Source organism: Vespa velutina, chromosome 3 (genome assembly GCF_912470025.1).
Source record: "Vespa velutina chromosome 3, iVesVel2.1, whole genome shotgun sequence".
Taxonomy (NCBI): Eukaryota; Metazoa; Arthropoda; class Insecta; order Hymenoptera; family Vespidae; genus Vespa; species Vespa velutina.
The window spans coordinates 3,050,859-3,071,664 of record NC_062190.1 but is presented as its reverse complement, the minus strand read 5'-3'; the positions used below and the strand labels follow the sequence as shown (position 1 = coordinate 3,071,664).

Here is a 20,806-nt window from a genome sequence, read left to right as displayed (position 1 = left end):
AATATAATTCAATTTGTACCAATTTGTTTCTGCTGATTGTATTCCTGCATTATTTACTATTATATCATTCGAGTAGGTCGAACGAATGAGAAATAATATAATATGTATGTATGATTGAGAATCCCTGTTTTACTATAGGTTAGTTGCCTTTGGTGATTTGAGTAACGTAAAAGTCGATATCTGCATTTGTTATTTTTAAGTTATTTGCCTTTGGAGAATTGCGTAACGTAAAAGTCGATATCTGTGTTCGTTTGTTTTTTTCTTTTTACCGTCACCTTCATTAGTTTTCTCGACGAGATAGAGATCCAAGACGAGCCGAGTTCCTGCGTGCTGTAAGAAGCTGACTGGAATCGCCATTTTTTTCAACGTTTATTCTCATTTAATCATTTATAGTGGCATTTATTCTGACGTTCTTTGAATTACAATAATCGTTTGTTTCTCTTTGTTCAGTGGTTATATAACGGGTGATACGAAATTTTTAATAAGCAATATAAACAAAAGTAAAAATAATTTGTTATTGAAAATCTCAACAAGATGACATCGCAAGTGAATGATTTCTATAATGGCAAGAATATTTTCTTAACTGGTGGAACTGGTTTTCTTGGTATTTGTTTGATCGAAAAGCTTCTTAGATCTTGTCCAGATCTAAAAAATATTTATTTGCTTATTAGACCGAAAAAGGGAAAGCAAATTAACGAGAGATTAGAAGAGGTGATACAAAATTCGGTAAGATTGCGTTATAAAATTTTCTTTTTAATATGTTTCATTTTTATGTTTTATTAAATACACTTATGTTTTGTGGAATAACTCACTTAGGTCTTTGATAGATTGAGAGAAGAAAATAAGACAGAATTGTTTAAGAAATTAATTGCTGTTTCTGGTGATGTTGGCGAAGACAATTTAGGTTTGTCTAATGAAGATCGGTTACAACTAATAGAAAACGTACAAATTGTTATACATTCTGCTGCTACTCTGGATTTTGAAAGTAGTTTAAAAAATGCTGTTCATATTAACTTGCTAGGTACTAGAAAAGTTGTTCAGCTTTGTCAGGAAATTAGGAATCTCAAGGTAAACCAGATTATTGAAGATAGATTTGAAGATATTTTATCTATAAATATATTTAAATCTTGCTTATTTTATTAACCACAATTACTTTTGTATTATAGGCTTTGGTGCATGTTTCCAGTGCTTATGTTAATTCAGTATTACATGATGTTCAAGAAAAAATTTATCCAGCTCCAGAGGATGTAAATAAAGTACTAAAATTAGTAAAAGAATTGAACGATGGCGCATTAGAAGAAGAAACTCCAAAATTATTAGGGGAACATCCAAATTCATATACATTTACCAAACATTTAGCTGAGCACGAAGTAGCTAATGTTCACTTACCGTCTGCGATAGTACGACCTTCTATGAGTGAGTTTTGAATAATGTATATTAAAGTAATAAATATTTAGAATGCAAATTATGTGTTTTCATGTATCTTTTTATGATTATAGTTGTAGGATCATGGAAGGAACCAGTACCTGGATGGACCATATCTAAAAATGGGCCAACAGGCTTCCTTATGGGTGCCAGTAAAGGAGTTGTGCGGAGATTACCTATTGCTAAATCTTTGATATATGATTATATTCCAGTAGATATTGTTGTGAATACTCTCATTACTGCTGCTTATGCTATTAATCGTGATAGGTAACTTAAATATTAGCTTTTTAATAAATTCTTTATAAAATTATTGTATCTTCTATTAGTTTTAAAAAAGATATTAATTATAAGCAAATTTTAATATGTATTTTATTTATTTCAGTACAAATAATGTGAAAGTATATCATTGTACATCAAGTACATGTAATCCCTTTAAATGGGAATGCGTAGAGTCAAAAATTACTCCATATCTACACAAATATCCATTGAAGAGTGCTGTTTGGTATCCGCATCTTAAATTTATAAGCTCGATATTTTTATTTAAAATTTCTGCCTTTTTTGTACACATGATTCCTGCATTTATTTTGGATACAATTACAAGATTATTTGGAGGACGGCCAATGTAAGTTTTGAAAAATATACTTCAATAAATACGAACATATAAATTATAAATAATTTATATTCTAGATTAGTACGTTTGCACAGTAACATTAATAAATCTCTAGACCGTCTTGAAAAGTTCATTTTTACGGAATGGAAGTTTAATAATCCAGCTTTTATGGATTTAAAAAAATCTTTATCAGAAGAAGATAAAGATAAATTCTATATGAACATTGAATCATTGGTTTGGGAGGATTACTTTTTGAATCTAGTATTGGGTGTGAGAATTTATCTATCTAAAGACCCAAAAAAAACACTTGAAAAAGCACGTTCGAAAAATATGATGTAAGAAAAACTAAATGCTTTGTGTATTCTCCGATATTTTTGTATTTTTTAACGTTAAATATGTTTTGTACAGATTAATGGTGGCCCATCTAAGCTTGCAAGCTTTATTATTAGGATTTTGTTGGTGGCTGGTCAAAGTTTCGTTCAACTCAACTTGGACAAAAACAGGCATGACAGTTCCGATCATGTATCTTCTCTTTGATCAGCTTTAAATATTATATAAAGGTTATTTATTATTTGTTTATATAATACGTTATCCGGAATAGTATGATCTTTTATTACATGATGAATGTTATTCATTTCTTATTTTTTAAAATTCATTTTAACTAAAATAAAGTTGCATATTAGGATACATCCAATAATTTATGTTAAAGCTTTTCGTCGTCGAATATATACAAGAGATTACATCATAATAAGGCCTCATTCGTAGGATTAAAAATTAAGACACGCAATTACTTTTTTAATTTTTGAACAAAATATTTTCTTTTGTAAAAATCGTGTCAAAATAAAACAAATATAAACAATAATAAAAAAAAAGTAATAAAAATATTCAAGTGTAATTTGTGTGTAAAAAAAAATCTTTTTTATCAATTTTCGTCTTTGATTTTTTGGATGAGTATTTGATTATCAAAGTTGAATAAGAATTTTGATCAAAAGAATTTTTAATTATTTTAGTTCAAAATAGTGTAGTAATATCTTTTTGCATTTGTGTTAGTCGATTATGTATTTACACAGCATGGATTTTACATTTATGGTTTTATAGTTTAAACAAATATCTATGCTTATACTATGTATGCTATAAGAGCACCATAAATGCTCTTGAACATAATTCTAGATCGATTTTAATAATTAAGGGTTTATCTAAAAGATGAGAGATGAAGACACGAGGTTCTATTTTTTTATATTTAACACGTTGCCGCAAATGACGGCTATAGCCGTCTGATTTTTGGCGATATGTAGGCAATTGACAACTATAGCCGTCTTGCACATGATGACTAACGCTTAATTTAATATGGCAGTCATAAACAATTGAAAAAAAATGTGTTTCTGAGCACGATCGTCAAATTAAAAGTGTGCGGCAACGTGTTAAAGAAATGTTATATTTGCAGGAAGAAAAACATCTATAACTATTTATAGTTTATAATACAATATTTAGGAGTACTAAATGTTTTAATGAAAAATTTATGGCATATATGTAGTAAGATGAATATAAATATATATATTTTCTACTTTTTTGTAATATTGCTTTGAATATAATTAAAAAATATTTAAGATCATTCTTATGTTGTAAACATTGGAGATTTCGCATATAACTAATAAAATTATATTTTTCAGATGCAAAAAGTTTACAAAACATCTTTTATCAAGGAAAATGTATTTTCTTTCTTATCTATACTTAACTTTGTAGAGTTCGATTTGTCCATCGAGATAAAACAAAATTTTGTCAAGGTCAATCAGAATGATTGTTTTGAAAATTACGTGTCAACTGCAAGGATATGACATCGATTCTACAAACACTCGATTATGGACCAAACTTTTCGTAAAATATAAATAAGATTTCTTCGTTTCATTGATGTTACAACTTATATTATTTGAAGTATTCCAGTATCATTTATTGTTCACAATTTAAATACAATAATCATATCATCAGCGTTATGATTATGATGCGTTATATATTTTAAAAGTAAAACTTGCAAAATGAAATAAGAAAAATAATTATAGTTTTATAGTTACTGTTTTCATTTTGTAAATTTATCTGTTCTTTTATGATACAGTTTAGATTATACTACATTCAATGATATACTTACTACATTAATTTTATCGTTCCTGATACGATTGTAAAAAGTAGCATAATAAAAAAGAAATTATAAAAATTTGAGAAACTTTTGTCAATAACGATGTTAAAAACAGTTGTTTACATGAGGTAAAATTAATTTTTACGCAAGAACTGATGTACATTATTAATTATTATATATAAATTGTGCCATCTACTATGTCGAAATAGTACTGAATCGAAGTGTGAAAAGAAACAGGTGCATCGTCGAGATAGCCGACTTCGTAAAATGTATATTTGATCATATTTCTGAATTGTTGTGCTGCAAACTGGAAGCTTGCAAAATATTGTAACTTGTTTGTAATATTTTAATGAAGTTGTATGAATTTCATAGACTCGTATATACATGCACATATTTATATAAATAAATAAACACTTCTGTTCTATATTAATAATATTCTTATAATTTGTTTCTTTATTATTCTAACTATTCAACTAATCTGTCGATTTAGACATATTTGACAGTAATTCTTGTTTACTTTCTTCTACTACTTTTTGTATACAGAGTATTCAAATTAGTTTATCTGTAAGAAATTAAATATCAACTAATAAGAAGTTAGACATTATTTTTATCTACTGTGTTATACAATTTTGATGTTTTATTGTAATTTTATTATATGTTTATATAATATAATATGTCCAGAATTTTCATTATATAATATTTTCTATTTGTTATGTTTTATTGAGAGCATTACGAATAGAAAATATTACGAAACATAAAAAGCAACAAAAATATGCGTTAAATTCAAGTAGAATAAAATTTCAAGATACATTCAACTAATAACAAATTAATTTAATATAATAAATTAATAATTAAATTATTATTATAAGTATCATTATTTCGATGTCATTCGTTTATCTTTAATGCTTTCTTTTCTATTCATTTTGATTTATAGGTATCAATGCAATTAGTATACTTTTCCATATATCCTATTGTGACTGTATGTATTTTTAAACAACAGATAAAACGTGATTTTGTTTGTTTTTTATCATTTCTTTTAATATATCTCACAAATTCTCTTAATATAGCATACAAGTTTTAAAAATTATTAAATGTTCTTTTTTATTTTTTTGAGAATAATATATAAATAGCGTAATTAAACAGAATGCTTTTATCATTTTTATTTAATAGATAATCAGTTGATGGTCGTGCGCAATGCGATTATAGAGTCAATGCTTATGTTTGCGAAATATTATGATTGATTTTCAATTTAATAAATATCTTTAAAAATGAAATATAATCACGACGTAGAATTAGCACTTTAAATAAATAAGAATAATAAAGATATTAAAATTTTCGGATCAAGAATAAAACAAGGATAGTCGAGCGTTCGAATCTCTTAAGTAAAGAAAATTTTTTTCTTATACAGTATTTCGACGGATCCTACCAAATTAATTAATTTCGGATTAATTAGATATTTTATTATTGAACATTTTTACTCTAATTTTGTTACGATTAATTTATAAAGGAATTTATTATTACATAGGACGATATAGAAATTTTTATACTTTTCAGATTATTTGCCATCGAGTTTACTGCTGCAGTTGTTATTTTATTTTAGAAAATTGATTAGATTATTATTGACAAGAGGTTCTCTGTATGTAGCTACTTAGGATATTCATTGTGCAAGGATCAACAAAGCATTTGGGTAAGCTTTTTTTAAACGTTTTCTTAACAATTTTAACAATTTTGTATTGTAACAATAAAATTAATAATTTTGCTTTTATTTCTGTGTCACATCATCAATAAATCGACTGTTGTATTGCTTAAATAAAGAAAAATGAAATGGCGAAATGGAATTGATACGGAATGAATATCCGCTGAAGCTTTCCCATTTTCGTCGTAAACGTTCTTCGAATCGTTTTCTTGCGGCCATTTTCATGGTCAAAAGGTGAAACATTGCTTTAATTTATACCAACAATTCTGCAATCGATAGTCTTGCATAGTCCGATTTAGAATGGAAACAATCTAAAGCCTTTCTTTTTAATTGTGGCGTAATTAATATTCAGCTAGCATCCTCATGCAGTATCCTGCAGGATAAGAACTTGTTTTTTTACACTTCTTAGGAATCAGTAGTTAGTTTGTAATAGGTTCATTGATTAGAATGAATATTATTTTTGTTGGAGCATTCGATTAAATGTGCCTGTGTAATTGTTCACGATTAATAGATTCTTTGAGTCCATTAATTGTCCACAGACTAGGGTACGGTTAATTCAAATAATTATATATGAATATTTAATCTTTGTTATTTTTTTTAAATAAATAAATAAATAAATAAATAAATAAATAAATAAGCAAATAAATAAAGATCATTAGAAAATCGAGACGCAACCAGGTAGAGTAGAAAACGCAGTTGAGAATATATGTTGGGATTCCTCAGTGCCATTTGGGGTGATTCATTCGCGAATATAACCACTTCAGAAGAAATCAATACTTTACGTTGCAAGCACTTACCATTCATTAGGTTAAAAAATAAAAAAACAACAGCGAATGTGCTTTTTACTTCCCAACTCTCCCTTACTATTGTGTAGCATTCAATGCGTGCATTAACGAGTGGTTTGAGGTTCATTGCGTAAAATGAGATCAAGTCGGGATTAAGTCGATTTAGATTAGTGTTACGTCCCGTATGGTACAGGCCTCCAAAATATAATAATATTTCGCAAGCAGCTTCTACCTTACGGAATTTGTACCAATTTCGGCCTTATCTGCTATGTGCAGTTATGACATGGGATTGATACCGGTAGAATGCCGAACAGGTAGAACAAATTGAGGTGTTAACCTTTTTACCTTAATCCAGTTGAATTATTTCCGGACCCTCCGGAAATCCACGTGCATCCCAATATAAAGAATGTGGAAAGTCTCTTTTGTTAAGAGAGATAGAAGCGGGATGACAGGGTTTCTTGAGATGCTACGCTGTCCTCAACATGCTTCTATTATATTGATGTATAAGCTTATTTGGTTATTCTTCTCTTACGCGTACGTAACAATTAGTTTCGTGTGAGTAGAGTAAGTATTTAGTATTAGTAAATTGTAATGCAAACTTTTCTCTCATATGTATATCTTTCTTTGATGGTAATGTGCGTTTCGCAATGATCAGTACTAGATACGATGTTAGTACACGTTTGTTTTATGATAAATGCATTGAAAATAATAAATATAATTGACACATATAAAAATTAGCATATATCGTAAGTAATAGATTTAAGATTACCCCGACGATTCTAGATTTCTAGATTCTAGATTTAAGACTATCCCGAATAAATTAAGAACTAAGGAACTTAAGAAAAAATTCGAAAATATAATTTGATGACAGATTTGAAATTAAGAATAGATTTGTTGTTTCATTGTAATTAGCTTATCGTAATTGTTTCAAAATCTTTATTGTAACAGTCTGAAGAAGTAATATCGCTGCTTATATAGAGGATTATCCCCATTTTGGTCACTGTATGGAAAAGTTGATATGCATGTGTTCTCAATGTGTTCTCAAGTATCGGACCTATGTACGTGATTTGTTATGGTAGGAAGGCTCCATGATTTAACGACGTTGAATAGCACGTGTGTTTGTTCATCTCCCGCCGTAGAGTATCATTATATTTTCTTTTTTAAATTAAAGTCGAGCTCTTGAATTTTTTCTTTTCAAATTAAAATCAAGTCCTTACATTTTGAAGTTTTAAAGTTAAGCAAAGTTTTTTCTTGAAGTAGATTTTTAGTTACAAAAATAGAATCACGCTCGTTAAATATTTTGTGGACGTTCGTTACCTGCAGCAACATTGCACTCAGAAATGCATCTGAATACTTAAGCATATTGATTTTTAATTCAGAATAATCATATATTTTTTCCCTTTCATTTTCATAACTGCATATTTGATATGTACATATATATATGAAATATACACATATTTCATACTTACATGTTAATACAGTATTACAACAATTCGCTCAAAAGTCCTTATGCGATAAAAATAATATGTCAACGCAGCCTTACCAAGAGTTGTAAAATGTGTAATATGTTGTAATCATTATGATCATTATCATTATCCTTTTATAATCTGATTCTCATTATTCTTATTATTCTGATTACACGAGGGTGGTATAAAAAGTTCCCGACCTCCACATGATGATAACACTCGTCAATAAAAGCTAAAGAATGTGCTTGCGCATTTTTTAAAACTCACCAAAATTTCAGTCATTTTGGATGCGCAGTTGTTGTTTGACAATCATTTAAGTGAATCGATGTGAGTGTTTTTATGAAAATGGAAAAAATCGAGTATCGAGCTATCATTAAATATTTATCATTTATCATCGTGAAATTTTGGTAATTTTTTCAGCTGGATTTAAACGTGTCCGTACTAGCTTGGGAGACGATGAACGTTCGGGACGTCCAAAAACTGCAACCACTGATGATAACATCGCTCAAGTTTATCAAAGGTACTAGATAACCGTTAAATTAAAGTGAAAGAGATAACAGAGCCTATAAATATGTCCAAAGAACATGTTTATCACATATTGAATCAAGATTTAGGTATGAGGAAGCTGTCCGCGCATTGAGTACCGCGTTTACTTATATTAGACCAAAAAAATGTTCGGATGAACATTTCTAAGGCTCTGTTGGTACAGTTTAGACGTAATAAATCAGAGTTTTGGCGCCGATTAATTACTGTAGAGAAAACTTGGATACACCATTATATCCCAGAAACAAAAATACAGTCAAAACAGTGGATTGCGAAGGAGGAATCGGCTCTAAAAAAAACAAAAACTGTTTTTTCAGCTTGGAAATTAATGGCGACTATTTTTGGGGATAGTCATGGAGTTATCTTAATCGATTATCTTCAAAAAGATAAAATCATTACAGGAGCATACTACGCATCATTACATGTTGAAGGCAGAAATTGCGGAAAAATGGCTACATTTGCAGAAAAAAAAATTTGTTTCATCAAAAAAGTGTCTCATACCTTAGCGTTTGCCATGGCGAAAATCCACTAATTACGATTTGAACTATTTGATTACACCCACCTTACTCACCAGATCTAGCCCCAAGCAAAACTTTTTGTTCCCTAAGCTAAAAATTGCGCTCGGAGGACAAAGATTTTCGTCAAATGAGGAGGACATTACCTTTGTAAGCAATTATTTTGCAGAGAAAAACACCGAGTACTATTTGAACGGGTTAAAGAGATGGGATCATTGTTGGAAGAAGTATATAGACTTACAAGGAGACCATGTAGAAAAATAAAAATAAATTTGAATAAAAAATGTCTTGTATCTTTGTTAGGTTGGAAACTTTTCAGATCACCCATATAAATCTACAAGACTTGATTTCTACATCGAGAAATGATATGTCTACATTTAGGAATGCAAATGAATATATTATAGCAAGGATATACATTTCTCATTCAGAATGATCAAAAATAAATAAATGAATGAGTGCATTAATAAAGATACTTAATGAACCAATATTTAAATATTTTAATCTTTCACAATATTTTTTTCAAGAAATTAAAGTTGTTTAATAATAAATAGAGAACATTTCATTTTGTTTCACATATAATTATTGACTTATATTTAAATGGTGCAAATGAATGAAAAGAAATTTGGAATCATTCTGATGAGAAATATATATGTCTTGTTATATGAATATTTATGTATATGTTTGAGAAATATGATTATTTTTTGGAATAAAAATACATAATTCTTAGTATACAAAATTGTGTATGGATTTTGTAATATGACACAAGAGGCAGTATACGTTTTGTTCTTTTTATTTGTTTTAATGCGACTTCAATTAATTCTTAATTATTATAAATTCTTTTTTTTCATAACGTGTCTTGAATAATTTGCAAAGTTTATTAAACAAAAAATTAAATTAAAAATTAATTTGTAAGCATATTAAACATTTGACAATTTCGTTTGCAATTTTTTGTTATTTATGTATTTGTACATAAAAGCCATGCTTAATTTCATAATTTTTTTAAAGATAAAACATATTTTTTAATGCATTGAGAAATTAAAGAATTTTTAATGGTAATATTTTTAGCCATTTTAATAAATGCATTTTCTTATTTTAACATCACAATCTATGGATAATAATATACGTTAATAGATTTTTGTATTCATTAAATTATCAAAAGGAAAAATATTTTGCCATGGATTGTATATACTATTTCACCTTCCTTCACATACTTTTATGTAGCTTTTTGTTACAGAGAGTTTTATTTTAAAGTTTCAAGGTCAAATATTGCAAAGTATCCCTTTATCAATGATATTAACAATATTGCCAAGAATAATGTTTCTAGAATTGTAGTAGTATCATATTTGACATAAAAATAAATTAATAATGATTATAAATTCATTATATGAAATTGATTTGTGTTTTAGATTTTTTATACATTTTAGTGCATAACAAATTAAAATAAAACAATAATAAGAGCAAATAATAATATATTTAAATACTGAGGACTTGAATGGTTTCTTTTACTTATTTAAAATGTTGAACAAATTTTTAATTGATTTATACAGAATTGATTTTTGTTTCAGGAAATATCGTCTAAATCGGCAAAAATCGATTTCACTCTTTGTTGCTTGTTACTATTAAGCGTGAGTAGTTATTAAGATACGTTTCAAAGATAAAATAGTTGATCTTAAAATTGAACTCAAGATACGAGTACACTCAACGAATATATATGAGTTTCTCAATGAATATTTCTACTATACCTACTACTACATGATAATTGTACAATGGATATTTTCTACTTTTTTGTAATATTGCACATAATGAATATAGTTAAAAATATTTAAAATTGTCCTTATGTTGTAAACGTTGAAAATCTATTTCATATATGTATATTTAATAATATAATAATATTCTTCAGATGCATAAAGTCAATAAAACATCTTTCTATCTTATCGACAGTTAACTGTGAAGAGTTCGTTTCATTTATCACAATAAAGTAAATCTATCGAATATAAATAAATGATACAACAATAATCAATTAGTAAGCAAAAGAGAAAATAAGCAAGACGAGAAAATAAGCATTTTCCTTGCACTTTTTGATAGTCGAATATATTTTTTATATAAAAAGAGATTATGTACTTTCAAGTATATGCAATATATTTCGCTACTTGCGAGGAATGATATTATTATCATTGCTGTTAAACTATTAATTTTATGTGGAAAATTAATATTTCTAAATTTCTCATTTATAAATGTCTTACAATTTTGTAATTATAGGACTGATGTAGAAAATAAATGCAAATCTACTGAAATAAATATAAAAACAGCAAATTTGATATTTTATACAAAAAATTAAAGGGAATAAGAAGAGGATAAAAAAAAAATATATATATAAATCTGAATCTTTCTGGGAAAAATCCAAATATATAGGGAGGTATGATGAATCCACTGTAAAATCTATAGATGAAATCATGGATTAGGAGAACGACAGAAGAAGACGTATAAGAATAAAAGAGAGCGAAGGGAAACGTATTTTAAAGTGTTTGCTACCTTCTACCTCCAAGTATCAAGGTTAACAACATGGTTCATCGTGATAGGTGAATATACGATAGATGGGGATAAAACGTCGCGGAGAACGAGTATTTTCTCTCAGTTCGTTTCTGCGATCGCTGGGTATGAATTATTAAAGTTCGAAATCATTCTACCTTTTTCTCTCTACTTTGCTATATAGCATTTATTTTTGAGAAAGATCAGTCTTTATCGAGACGGTTATACTTACGGAACTCAAATTGATTAACTCTCTGAGACTTTTTTTTTTTCGATAAAACCAATCGCAGAAATTTCTATTTCGTTCTATCTTCTAAACTGTTTGTTTCTTGTCTTCGATATTTACAAATAATCGTGGAAAGGAGATAATCGCAATTTTAATCAAAACACTTGCTAATTCCTTTGGGATTCTTATAATCGCTAGACAACGAGCATTCCTGGGAGCTCAGTGCTGTGAAACAGGTAAGTGAATGACTTGGTGTTTCTTTATGTTCATTTCTTAACTTTTATTTTATTTGTTTTTATTTTAGTTTTATTATTATTTATCATTCTTTGTGAATAAAACTTTTTGTTATTTTTAGAAATATAAATAATTATGTGTAATTCTTAGAAATATAAATATGCAGACGTTTAAATTTTATCACAAAGATATTGATTTATAATTAATAAATGACTGTGAATGAAAAAATTTTAAGTTTAAAATATATATTTATATAATATAGAAAATACATATATTTCATATAATATTTTGTGTATATATAAATTTTAGTTTTAGTGCACATTGTTGTATTACATATATTTACATGTATTACAAAAATGGTTGGTTTTTACTTTGCATTATAACAATATAATGATATATAGTATAGGCATATTACATATATTTAATATAATAATATTTATTAAATTAAATTATATATAATATGTTTTATATATAATATGTTATATATATAATATCTTTTATTTTATATAATATATAATAAATATATGTTATCGAATATAACATCAAAAGATACTTCTGATAATAAAATATACCAGTAAAAATAATTTGGCCATGACATACGGATTTTAAAATAAACGAACGCTATTCAGAGATAAAAAATTAAACGAATGGTCGAATAATGAACATCAAGAAATAAAAATAATCGTATATGCAAATAATTTATTCAAGTATTCATTATTAAATATGTAGAAAGAAGAAAGAAAGAGAATTAAAAGAATTAACTAGATATTTGAGTGACCAATCAAATAATCATTTTGAGGCATACTGTAAGAAAATTATTCCTTGAGTGTAACGTTTTTTCATCAAAACTGTTGAATTAACAATGGAATAATAATGAACCGCAATGACCTTGGCATTTTGAAAGCAACTTATACCTCCCTTCGTCGAACGTGTAACATCATACAAAAGAATTCATTCTATGCACATTGAAATTCAAGGTTAAATTGTGGATTGTTATATATATATACATATATCATTTGATATATATTAATTACATATATATGTGTGTGTATTTTTATTGTTATATATTATATATAAAAGAAATAATATATTATAATATATATATTATTATATATATAATATATTGTCATATTAAATATGCACATAATAATACGTAGTAAATGTGTACATATATATATATATATATATATATATATATATATATATATATATATATATATATATATGTATGTACTCATACGCGCGCGCATGTATATATGTTTGAATATTCTTAATTCACATTGACGTTCACATATTTCATATTACTTGCATTGTTACAGTTTTCAAGAGAGAAAAAGAAAAATAAAAATAATGGTTACGACACCATCGATACCGGAATGGTTTCGAAAGAGAAACGTCCTTATTACCGGGGCTACTGGATTCCTCGGAAAAGTTCTAATTTACAAATTATTAATGAGCTGTCCTGATATTGGCAATATTTTCTTGATAATTAGAGAAAAAAAAGGAATCGATTCGCAATTCAGATTGAAAGTCATCATCGAGGTGAGTTATTGATGTGTCCCTAAGGAATATCTTAAATTGTATTTAACATTTATTTATCCATTGATCTGATCTACGAACATAAATCTATCGAACAAAAGTTATTTCGAATTAAATTTTCCTTGTAACAAGTTTTATAAGCTCATATCTCTTTCTCTCTCTCTCTCTCTCTCTCTCTCTCTCTCTCTCCCTCTTTTTCTTTAAAATTTTATGAGAAAGAAATGAAACATATTTTTTTCTAAAAAATTTTTTTCATTTTATTTTATTATATTCTTTTATTACATTTCTGTTGCTTTTCACTTTCTATCTTACAAAGTTTATTTCTTTAATCTTTCTTTTCATATTGCTACAATAATTTTTAAATCAAATCGTATAAATCAAATCAAGTCGATTGAATCAAATCAAATAAAATCATATTAAATAAAATAAACATTTTTATTTAATAATGTATATATATATATATATATATATATATATATATATATAAATTATCTTCGAAATAATAAAGGGTAAATATTTTTGGTATATTTTAAATACCGGTTATTATGAGGTTGTGAAAGTGAAATTAGGCGGAAATTCGTGACGTCAAAAATGACTAAGTGGATAAAAAACTCGAGTGAAATGAATGCGAAAGTATGGAGAGACAGACAGGTGCATGTTGAAAAAAAGAAAAAAGAAAAAGAAAAAAGAAAAAGAAAAAAGAAAAAGAAAAAAGAAAAAGAAAAAAATGCTGTCGAAACGTAGATGGTTTCGAGATTATGCAATATGACATTATTGATTAGTGACAGGAGAAAAGTTTTTAATGTACAAATGACATTGCAACATGTTTAAGAATGAAAATAAAACTCGGGCTAATTGTGAAATTTCGTTGAAAGAAAAGAAATAATAAAAAAAAAAGAAAGTAAAAAAGAAAAACAAATATAAAAGGTAAAGCTCGTATTCGTGGAAGATGATTCTTGTTATTCAAATTAATTTTTTATTGTCGTCGACAAGGTTGTACGCTACGTCATGAGAGATAAATTTGAATTAATGAAATCTTTATAAAATATAATTCTCTTATTACGTAACCAACATATTTCACATTCATTTATAATATCCTTATTTATTTTATTCATTTTTAATTTCTCAGCGTTTATATCGTATCTTCGTTTAATTTATACAATATAATACAAAAAATTATTATTCGACAGTAGATTTTCTATAAGTATAATAAACATATATATTATATTTTTTGTATATTATTATACTATAATATATATATATATATTTGTTTTCTTTTTTTTTCGTATATTATTTTTTCTTTCTTTATTACCTCACAGGTCGATACACGTTTACATTCGTTTATTCATTCAAGAGAGTGGTAGAACCAGTATGAAGTGCGGGGAATGCGCTTACAACACATTACAAGTTACTCTGTAAAGTGATCTTTTAGTCTCTCGGCTGAGATGGCGTTTCTCTAGTATTGAGAAAATGTTTTTTTGTTTCGTTTGTTTTTCTTTTTTTTTTTTTGTATTTTTTTAAACCCATTTTAATCTCTTCAATACAATTATCGACTTTAATTTATAGTCAAACATGCATGCATATATATATATGTATGTATGTATATACATATACATGTGCGTGTATATGTATATGTACAAATGTATGTGTATATATATGTATCTGTACAAAAATCGTACGTTAATCTCTAAGTATTTCTCCTATGCTAATTATAAACCTATATCTATATAGAAAAAACTTATTTTATGTTTTTGACTTCTCTACGGGCGTATACATTATTACAATGTATATTATCGTATAAATAGGAAACAGATTATAGACAAGCAATTTGTCAACTTTCCAATCTCTTTAAAACTATAAGCCCAAAAAGCGTTACTGTTTGATGTAAATAACTTTTCTATGAAAAATCTAATGTATGTTCTATAAGGAAAAAAAAATCTTATTATTTAGGAATTTATTTTCTTTTTTCTTTTTTTTTTTTTTAATCACAATCTTACTTTAGCTAAAATGTCGAGAAGCTTCATTATTCGATCTACTTCAAATTTTTGTTATCTATCAATTCTGTTCAATTTCTGTTCTATTTATCTATTTATTCATTTTTTATTTGTTTTGTATTTATTCATTTATTTTTTATTTAATCTCTAATACTAAAATAATATCCCACGCTCGTGAATAGTTATTTATTGTTTTAGAATTAGAAATGAGTGAAAATCTTGTTTACATTAATTAATTTAAATTATGTAAATTAAGAATCGTAATTGATTATCTAAATGATATGTTTGAGTATATTTATACTTCTAAGAATATATAGATGAATTTATAATAAAGTATAAGAATATTAGATGAATATATAATAAAGATAATATTAGATAATATTAGATGAATCTATAATAAAGTATGAAGGTCGTTTATCATAGAAATAATTCAATCCATTAAAAACAGTACGCTTTGGTGTAAAATATTATAAGCTGTGCGAATGTAAATTAGGATATTATATCAAATTTAAGATATAAAATAGGTCAAAATGTAGTAAAAAATTCGAGTACTAATACATCAGAAAATATAGATTATTAGATCATAATTATATATTAGATCAGAAAATAGTGGATTAAGAATACATCTTGTTCTTAGATAATTGGTATTCTTTGCCAAACCTATATCGAAAATTGGATACTATAAAAATTAATATTATAAAAACTAACAGATCTATATAACATCTGCCTATAAACAGAATTATTGTATACCTAAAATCTGTATAGAAAAAATTCTTGACGTGAGTCTTGAAGTGACATTATTGTATCTTCATGGCTCGCGTCAAATTACGATTTTGTATATAGTTTTGGCACGTGAATCCAAGAAACAATTGCCAGACCAAAGGGTTAATTTGTTTTTATTTAAAAGACAATTTAAAGTTATTTTATAGAGGGATATAGAAAAAGTAATGCATATGAAGTTAATCGAGTACGAAAGAAAAAAAACAATTTTTATGTTTTGAAATTTTTATTCAAATTTTTTTGATTAAAAATAATTTTTCATCTAGAAAAAATATTATTCAAATATTATTATTAATATTATTATTATTATTATTATCCTTTTTTATTTATTTATTATTATTTTTAATGATATTTACTAGTATATATAATAAATCTAAATAGAGTTTTTTTGTCAAGAAGCATATCAGACGTTGATATCTATTATTGACACAGAGAACCTATGTAGAAAAGTATAAACATCGAGGAAAAGGATAATATTTCCTTAACTCGTTTTTAAATCTTTTCTTTTCTTTATCTTTTCTTCTTAATATATTGTTGAAGTGATACATGATTCGAGAGGGAGAGAGAGAGAGAGAGAGAGAGAGAGGGAGAGAGAGAGAGAGAGCGATGAGCAGTCTTAATGATAAAATAAGTAATAAGCGTCATACTTAATGCTTAATACAATCGTTCAATTATTTCGATGATTATCGTATTATTTATCAGGAAACAATCAATGTGGAAATTCAACTGAAGAATGCATCATTAATAGTAGTATTTTTATCTATTATAAGAGTTTTAGCAGTCGGCAACATATCTCGAAGTTTTATATAATAATTTCTTGTAATCACTCTTACAATAGGAATTCTCTTTCTCCTCCTTTTTGCAGGCCTCTCCGCTTCGGTAATAAATTACGCAATTACGATATTGCTAATTAGCCAAACGAAAACGATAATAAATAATATCAATTCTTTGTAAAGATTCTATTTTGTATGGCAGGAAGTAATAAATAAATTTTTTAATTAATAAGCTTTCTGTCATGATCATATATTTTAACCATGATCATCATGAATAATAAAAGAAATTAATTTTTTTGTATGATCACCGTTTTAATAATAATACGAAATTTATGTCGTAAATATATTTAAATCTATTTTTTATGAATACAATTATGATCTAATTACATTCGTAAGATATTAATATGTAAAAATTCAAAAAATCACAACTGGTTGTCATCTAAAGAATGATTAAGAGTCAATACAAATCTCTTGATTTAAGAAGTATCGTCAAATAATTTCGAAAGATTTATTCCTATTTGCTCATTTCGTTACGTTATCGAAAATAAAAAATATACGTAATCTAATTTAAATAAAGAAGAAGCATTTCTAAATAAATATCTATTTATATCGCATGAAAACTCTCTTGAGTATTTTGTTCGATAGACGTATGAATACATACATATATTTATACATATGCACGTATATTCTTATATATACATATCTACATACCAAACGTACGAAAGAAATATCGTGTGAAAGTAAATCCAATCTTGCGTTATGTCATTCCTTCTTACCGATATTAATTTCGATCTTGCCAAATGTCGTTATGCTATTCGATGAACTGTAAAATATAATTTCAATCGTTCTAGATATCAATTCGTGCAATCTAAAGCGAATATTTATAAATCTAGTAAGATATAAAACATTTGTCGAGAATATACTTTTACTTGGCCATCATCGATGGTTTCTTTGGACATTTAAAAGACGTTCCAACTAGGTCGTCAAACTCTCTAATACTCATCTTTAATTCATGTTTCTTGGGTAATCTTCCAAGATATTTGTACACGATCATAGTCAAACATCTTTAATCAATGCGTTGACTTTTGACCTAATCTTTCATAATTTTTTCTAAATAAAAGATACATAGAGAAGAATTTCATTGTCATATTCTTTTATATAAATATGTCAGGAAATATGTCATCTAAATATCATTAAAGAAATTGTAAATGAAAACATTTTATATAAATTTTGTAATTAAATTTTGCTTACTCTAATGACTTGCATAATATTGAACATATTACTAAATTCGTTAGTAAAGAATCATTAAGGAAAAATTGTTTGGAATCTTGAACGATTTAAAAAGTAGGTGGGTCATGTAATGCTTGGAAAAAAGTGAAAGCGAACGTTTAGCCTCGAATTCGTCTGTCCTATCGTTTTACGCGTGGTTCATATTATTGTAGAAAAAAACAGGCTTAATAAGGACATAAAAATCGATCGTACTCGAAAAGTACAAGTACAGTTACTCACAAAAATGATCAATTACTTTCTTCAAAATTGATCATTTTCTTTTTATCTTTTTGAAAATGAATAAAGAAAACTTTGAAAAATTGTAAATAATTAAACAGAAATGAATATGGAGGAGAATACTAAAAATGGAGTAAGATAATACAAATCATCTGATGTACTGAACATAGATACAGATATACAATATACATGTACCAATATATAGTATATATATGAATGTATGTAGTTACGTACAAGTATACGAATGAAAATGAATCTCGATGTTCTTGATATGGAAGTGGTCCTTTCACATTTTACGTCATTAAGTTACGGAGTAGTTAATTCTTTGATTGAAAGGCAAATGCCATATACCCTGGATGTTTTATAGAGAAATGACCTTGAAGTTATATCCCTACCAGATTTCTCATCTGCCCATGCTCCATTCCATCCTGAGATTTACACATCATTTTTTTAAGTATAGATTTAAAAGGACCATTTCTTCAATGAATTTGATCTATCTATTAATATATATCTAGATTTAGAATAATGAAATAGAGGTAGATCATTGAATGAGTTTGATATTTTCCAGCAAGAACCATTTAGAGTGCTTCGAGAAAAGTATCCCGAAAGATTGAAGAAACTTGTAGTGGTGCCTGGAGAAATAACTGAGGATGGATTGGCTTTGATTGCTTCTGATAATGAACGAATTATGAAAGAGATATCGGTAGTCTTTCATACTGCTGCGAACGTTAAATTCGATCTTCCATTGAAAACCGCAATCAACATGAATACGAAGGGTACCATGAATATCCTAGCGTTAGCTAAAGAAGTAATAATAATCTTTTAAGAAATATTAATAAGTCATAAAATTTTTGAAACGAATCCTATAAAAAAGAAATTAATTTTTAGATGCCACATCTTGAGTCTTTCATACACATATCCACGTCTTATTGTCAGTGCGGTGAGGCAGTGTTAGAGGAACGTGCCTATCCAACAGCAATTTCACCTGAAAGTATTATATCCATGGTTAATACTATACCCGATAACGTATTAAACGCTATGACACCGAAATTGCTGGATAAACAACCGAATACTTATGCGTTTAGCAAATCTCTCAGCGAGGATCTTTTATATAGATCTAATTTGCCTGCTGGAATCGCTCGTCCGTCGATAGGTATAACGAATTTAATATAATCCACATTATTTCGTTTATTTTATGTTTGTCTGTTTTGACTTCAGTCATAGCATCATGGAAGGAACCGACACCTGGTTGGATCGACAATATCAATGGTCCAACTGGATTGATGATTGGAGCAGGAAAGGGTGTCATACGGACGATGCTATGCAACCCGAATTACTTGACCGATTTAATGCCTTGCGATATAGCTGTTAACTCCATTATTGCGTTGGCTTGGCACGTTGGTTTGGAAAAACCTGAGAAACCAATTTTCATGAATGTCACGGAAAGTGGAGAAAATCCTATATCTTGGGGCAGCGCTTTGGAAATTGGAAAGAAACATACTCTGAGGAATCCATTTTCGGGTAAACAATAAAAAACAAAAAATCTATTTATTTTTCATTTAAATATCTACGTGTTGTTGGAATATCAAAATATCTGGTAGTTTATTGTTAACATGATTTCTCATGATTCAAGATCTTCAAGCTAAATAATTGATTCTCTCTTGATGAGAGCATATCGAGATAATAATATCTCTATTTTGCTCTTGACATTCGCTATGAGTTAACATATAATAAAAGATAATTTGTATATAATCAGCAAATAATTTGATATTTTCATTGGTTATTTATCCGGATTAATAATTATGTCACGTACTGTGCAACGTTATATCATTAGCTATATGATGATTGTTAGAATCAAGGTCTCTTTATTACCGACCGAAATAAAAATTTTAACTTCAATTTTAATATTCTTTTTTTCAGGACCACTTTGGTATCCAGGTGGAAGAATAACTTCATCGAAAATTTTACATTGGTTCACTATGTTATTTTTACATTTTATACCAGCATATTTTTTAGACACTATAATCGTTTTAACTGGAAACGAGCCGTTTTTA

The 20,806-nt window shown here is 27.2% G+C and overlaps 2 protein-coding genes and 1 long non-coding RNA gene across 5 annotated transcripts in view; all 3 read left to right on the top strand.

The window, feature by feature from the left end:
- The first annotated feature begins 124 nt into the window (after positions 1-124).
- Positions 125-4,601, top strand: LOC124948053 (putative fatty acyl-CoA reductase CG8306). Its single transcript, XM_047491137.1, has 9 exons — positions 125-332; positions 451-726; positions 817-1,068; positions 1,167-1,416; positions 1,500-1,692; positions 1,808-2,047; positions 2,113-2,370; positions 2,444-2,595; positions 3,706-4,601. Exons 2-8 carry the CDS (start codon positions 535-537, stop codon positions 2,580-2,582), a joined length of 1,524 nt encoding a protein of 507 aa, XP_047347093.1. The 5' UTR covers positions 125-332; positions 451-534; the 3' UTR covers positions 2,583-2,595; positions 3,706-4,601.
- Positions 4,602-5,716: 1,115 nt separating this feature from the next.
- Positions 5,717-9,769, top strand: LOC124948054. Of its 2 annotated transcripts, XR_007100586.1 has the most exons (4): positions 5,717-5,853; positions 5,982-6,096; positions 7,003-8,440; positions 8,534-9,769. It is a non-coding gene; the product is annotated as an uncharacterized LOC124948054 (long non-coding RNA). The 2 variants fall into 2 exon arrangements; XR_007100585.1 differs by having other exon boundaries at positions 5,982-8,440.
- A 2,009-nt stretch (positions 9,770-11,778) lies between these two features.
- Positions 11,779-20,806, top strand: part of LOC124947845 (putative fatty acyl-CoA reductase CG5065) — a 9,724-nt gene continuing 696 nt past the window's right edge. The window contains exons 1-7 of one of the 2 annotated variants that reach the window (XM_047490528.1): positions 11,779-12,162; positions 12,890-13,137; positions 13,480-13,702; positions 19,321-19,560; positions 19,641-19,905; positions 19,971-20,273; positions 20,673-20,806. The exon at positions 20,673-20,806 is cut by the window's right edge and continues 74 nt beyond it. In XM_047490528.1, coding sequence (XP_047346484.1) covers positions 13,511-13,702; positions 19,321-19,560; positions 19,641-19,905; positions 19,971-20,273; positions 20,673-20,806 — 1,134 coding nt within the window. In that variant the 5' untranslated portion in view covers positions 11,779-12,162; positions 12,890-13,137; positions 13,480-13,510. The remainder of the gene's footprint in view (positions 12,163-12,889; positions 13,138-13,479; positions 13,703-19,320; positions 19,561-19,640; positions 19,906-19,970; positions 20,274-20,672) is intronic. The other variant, XM_047490527.1, reaches the window with a different exon arrangement.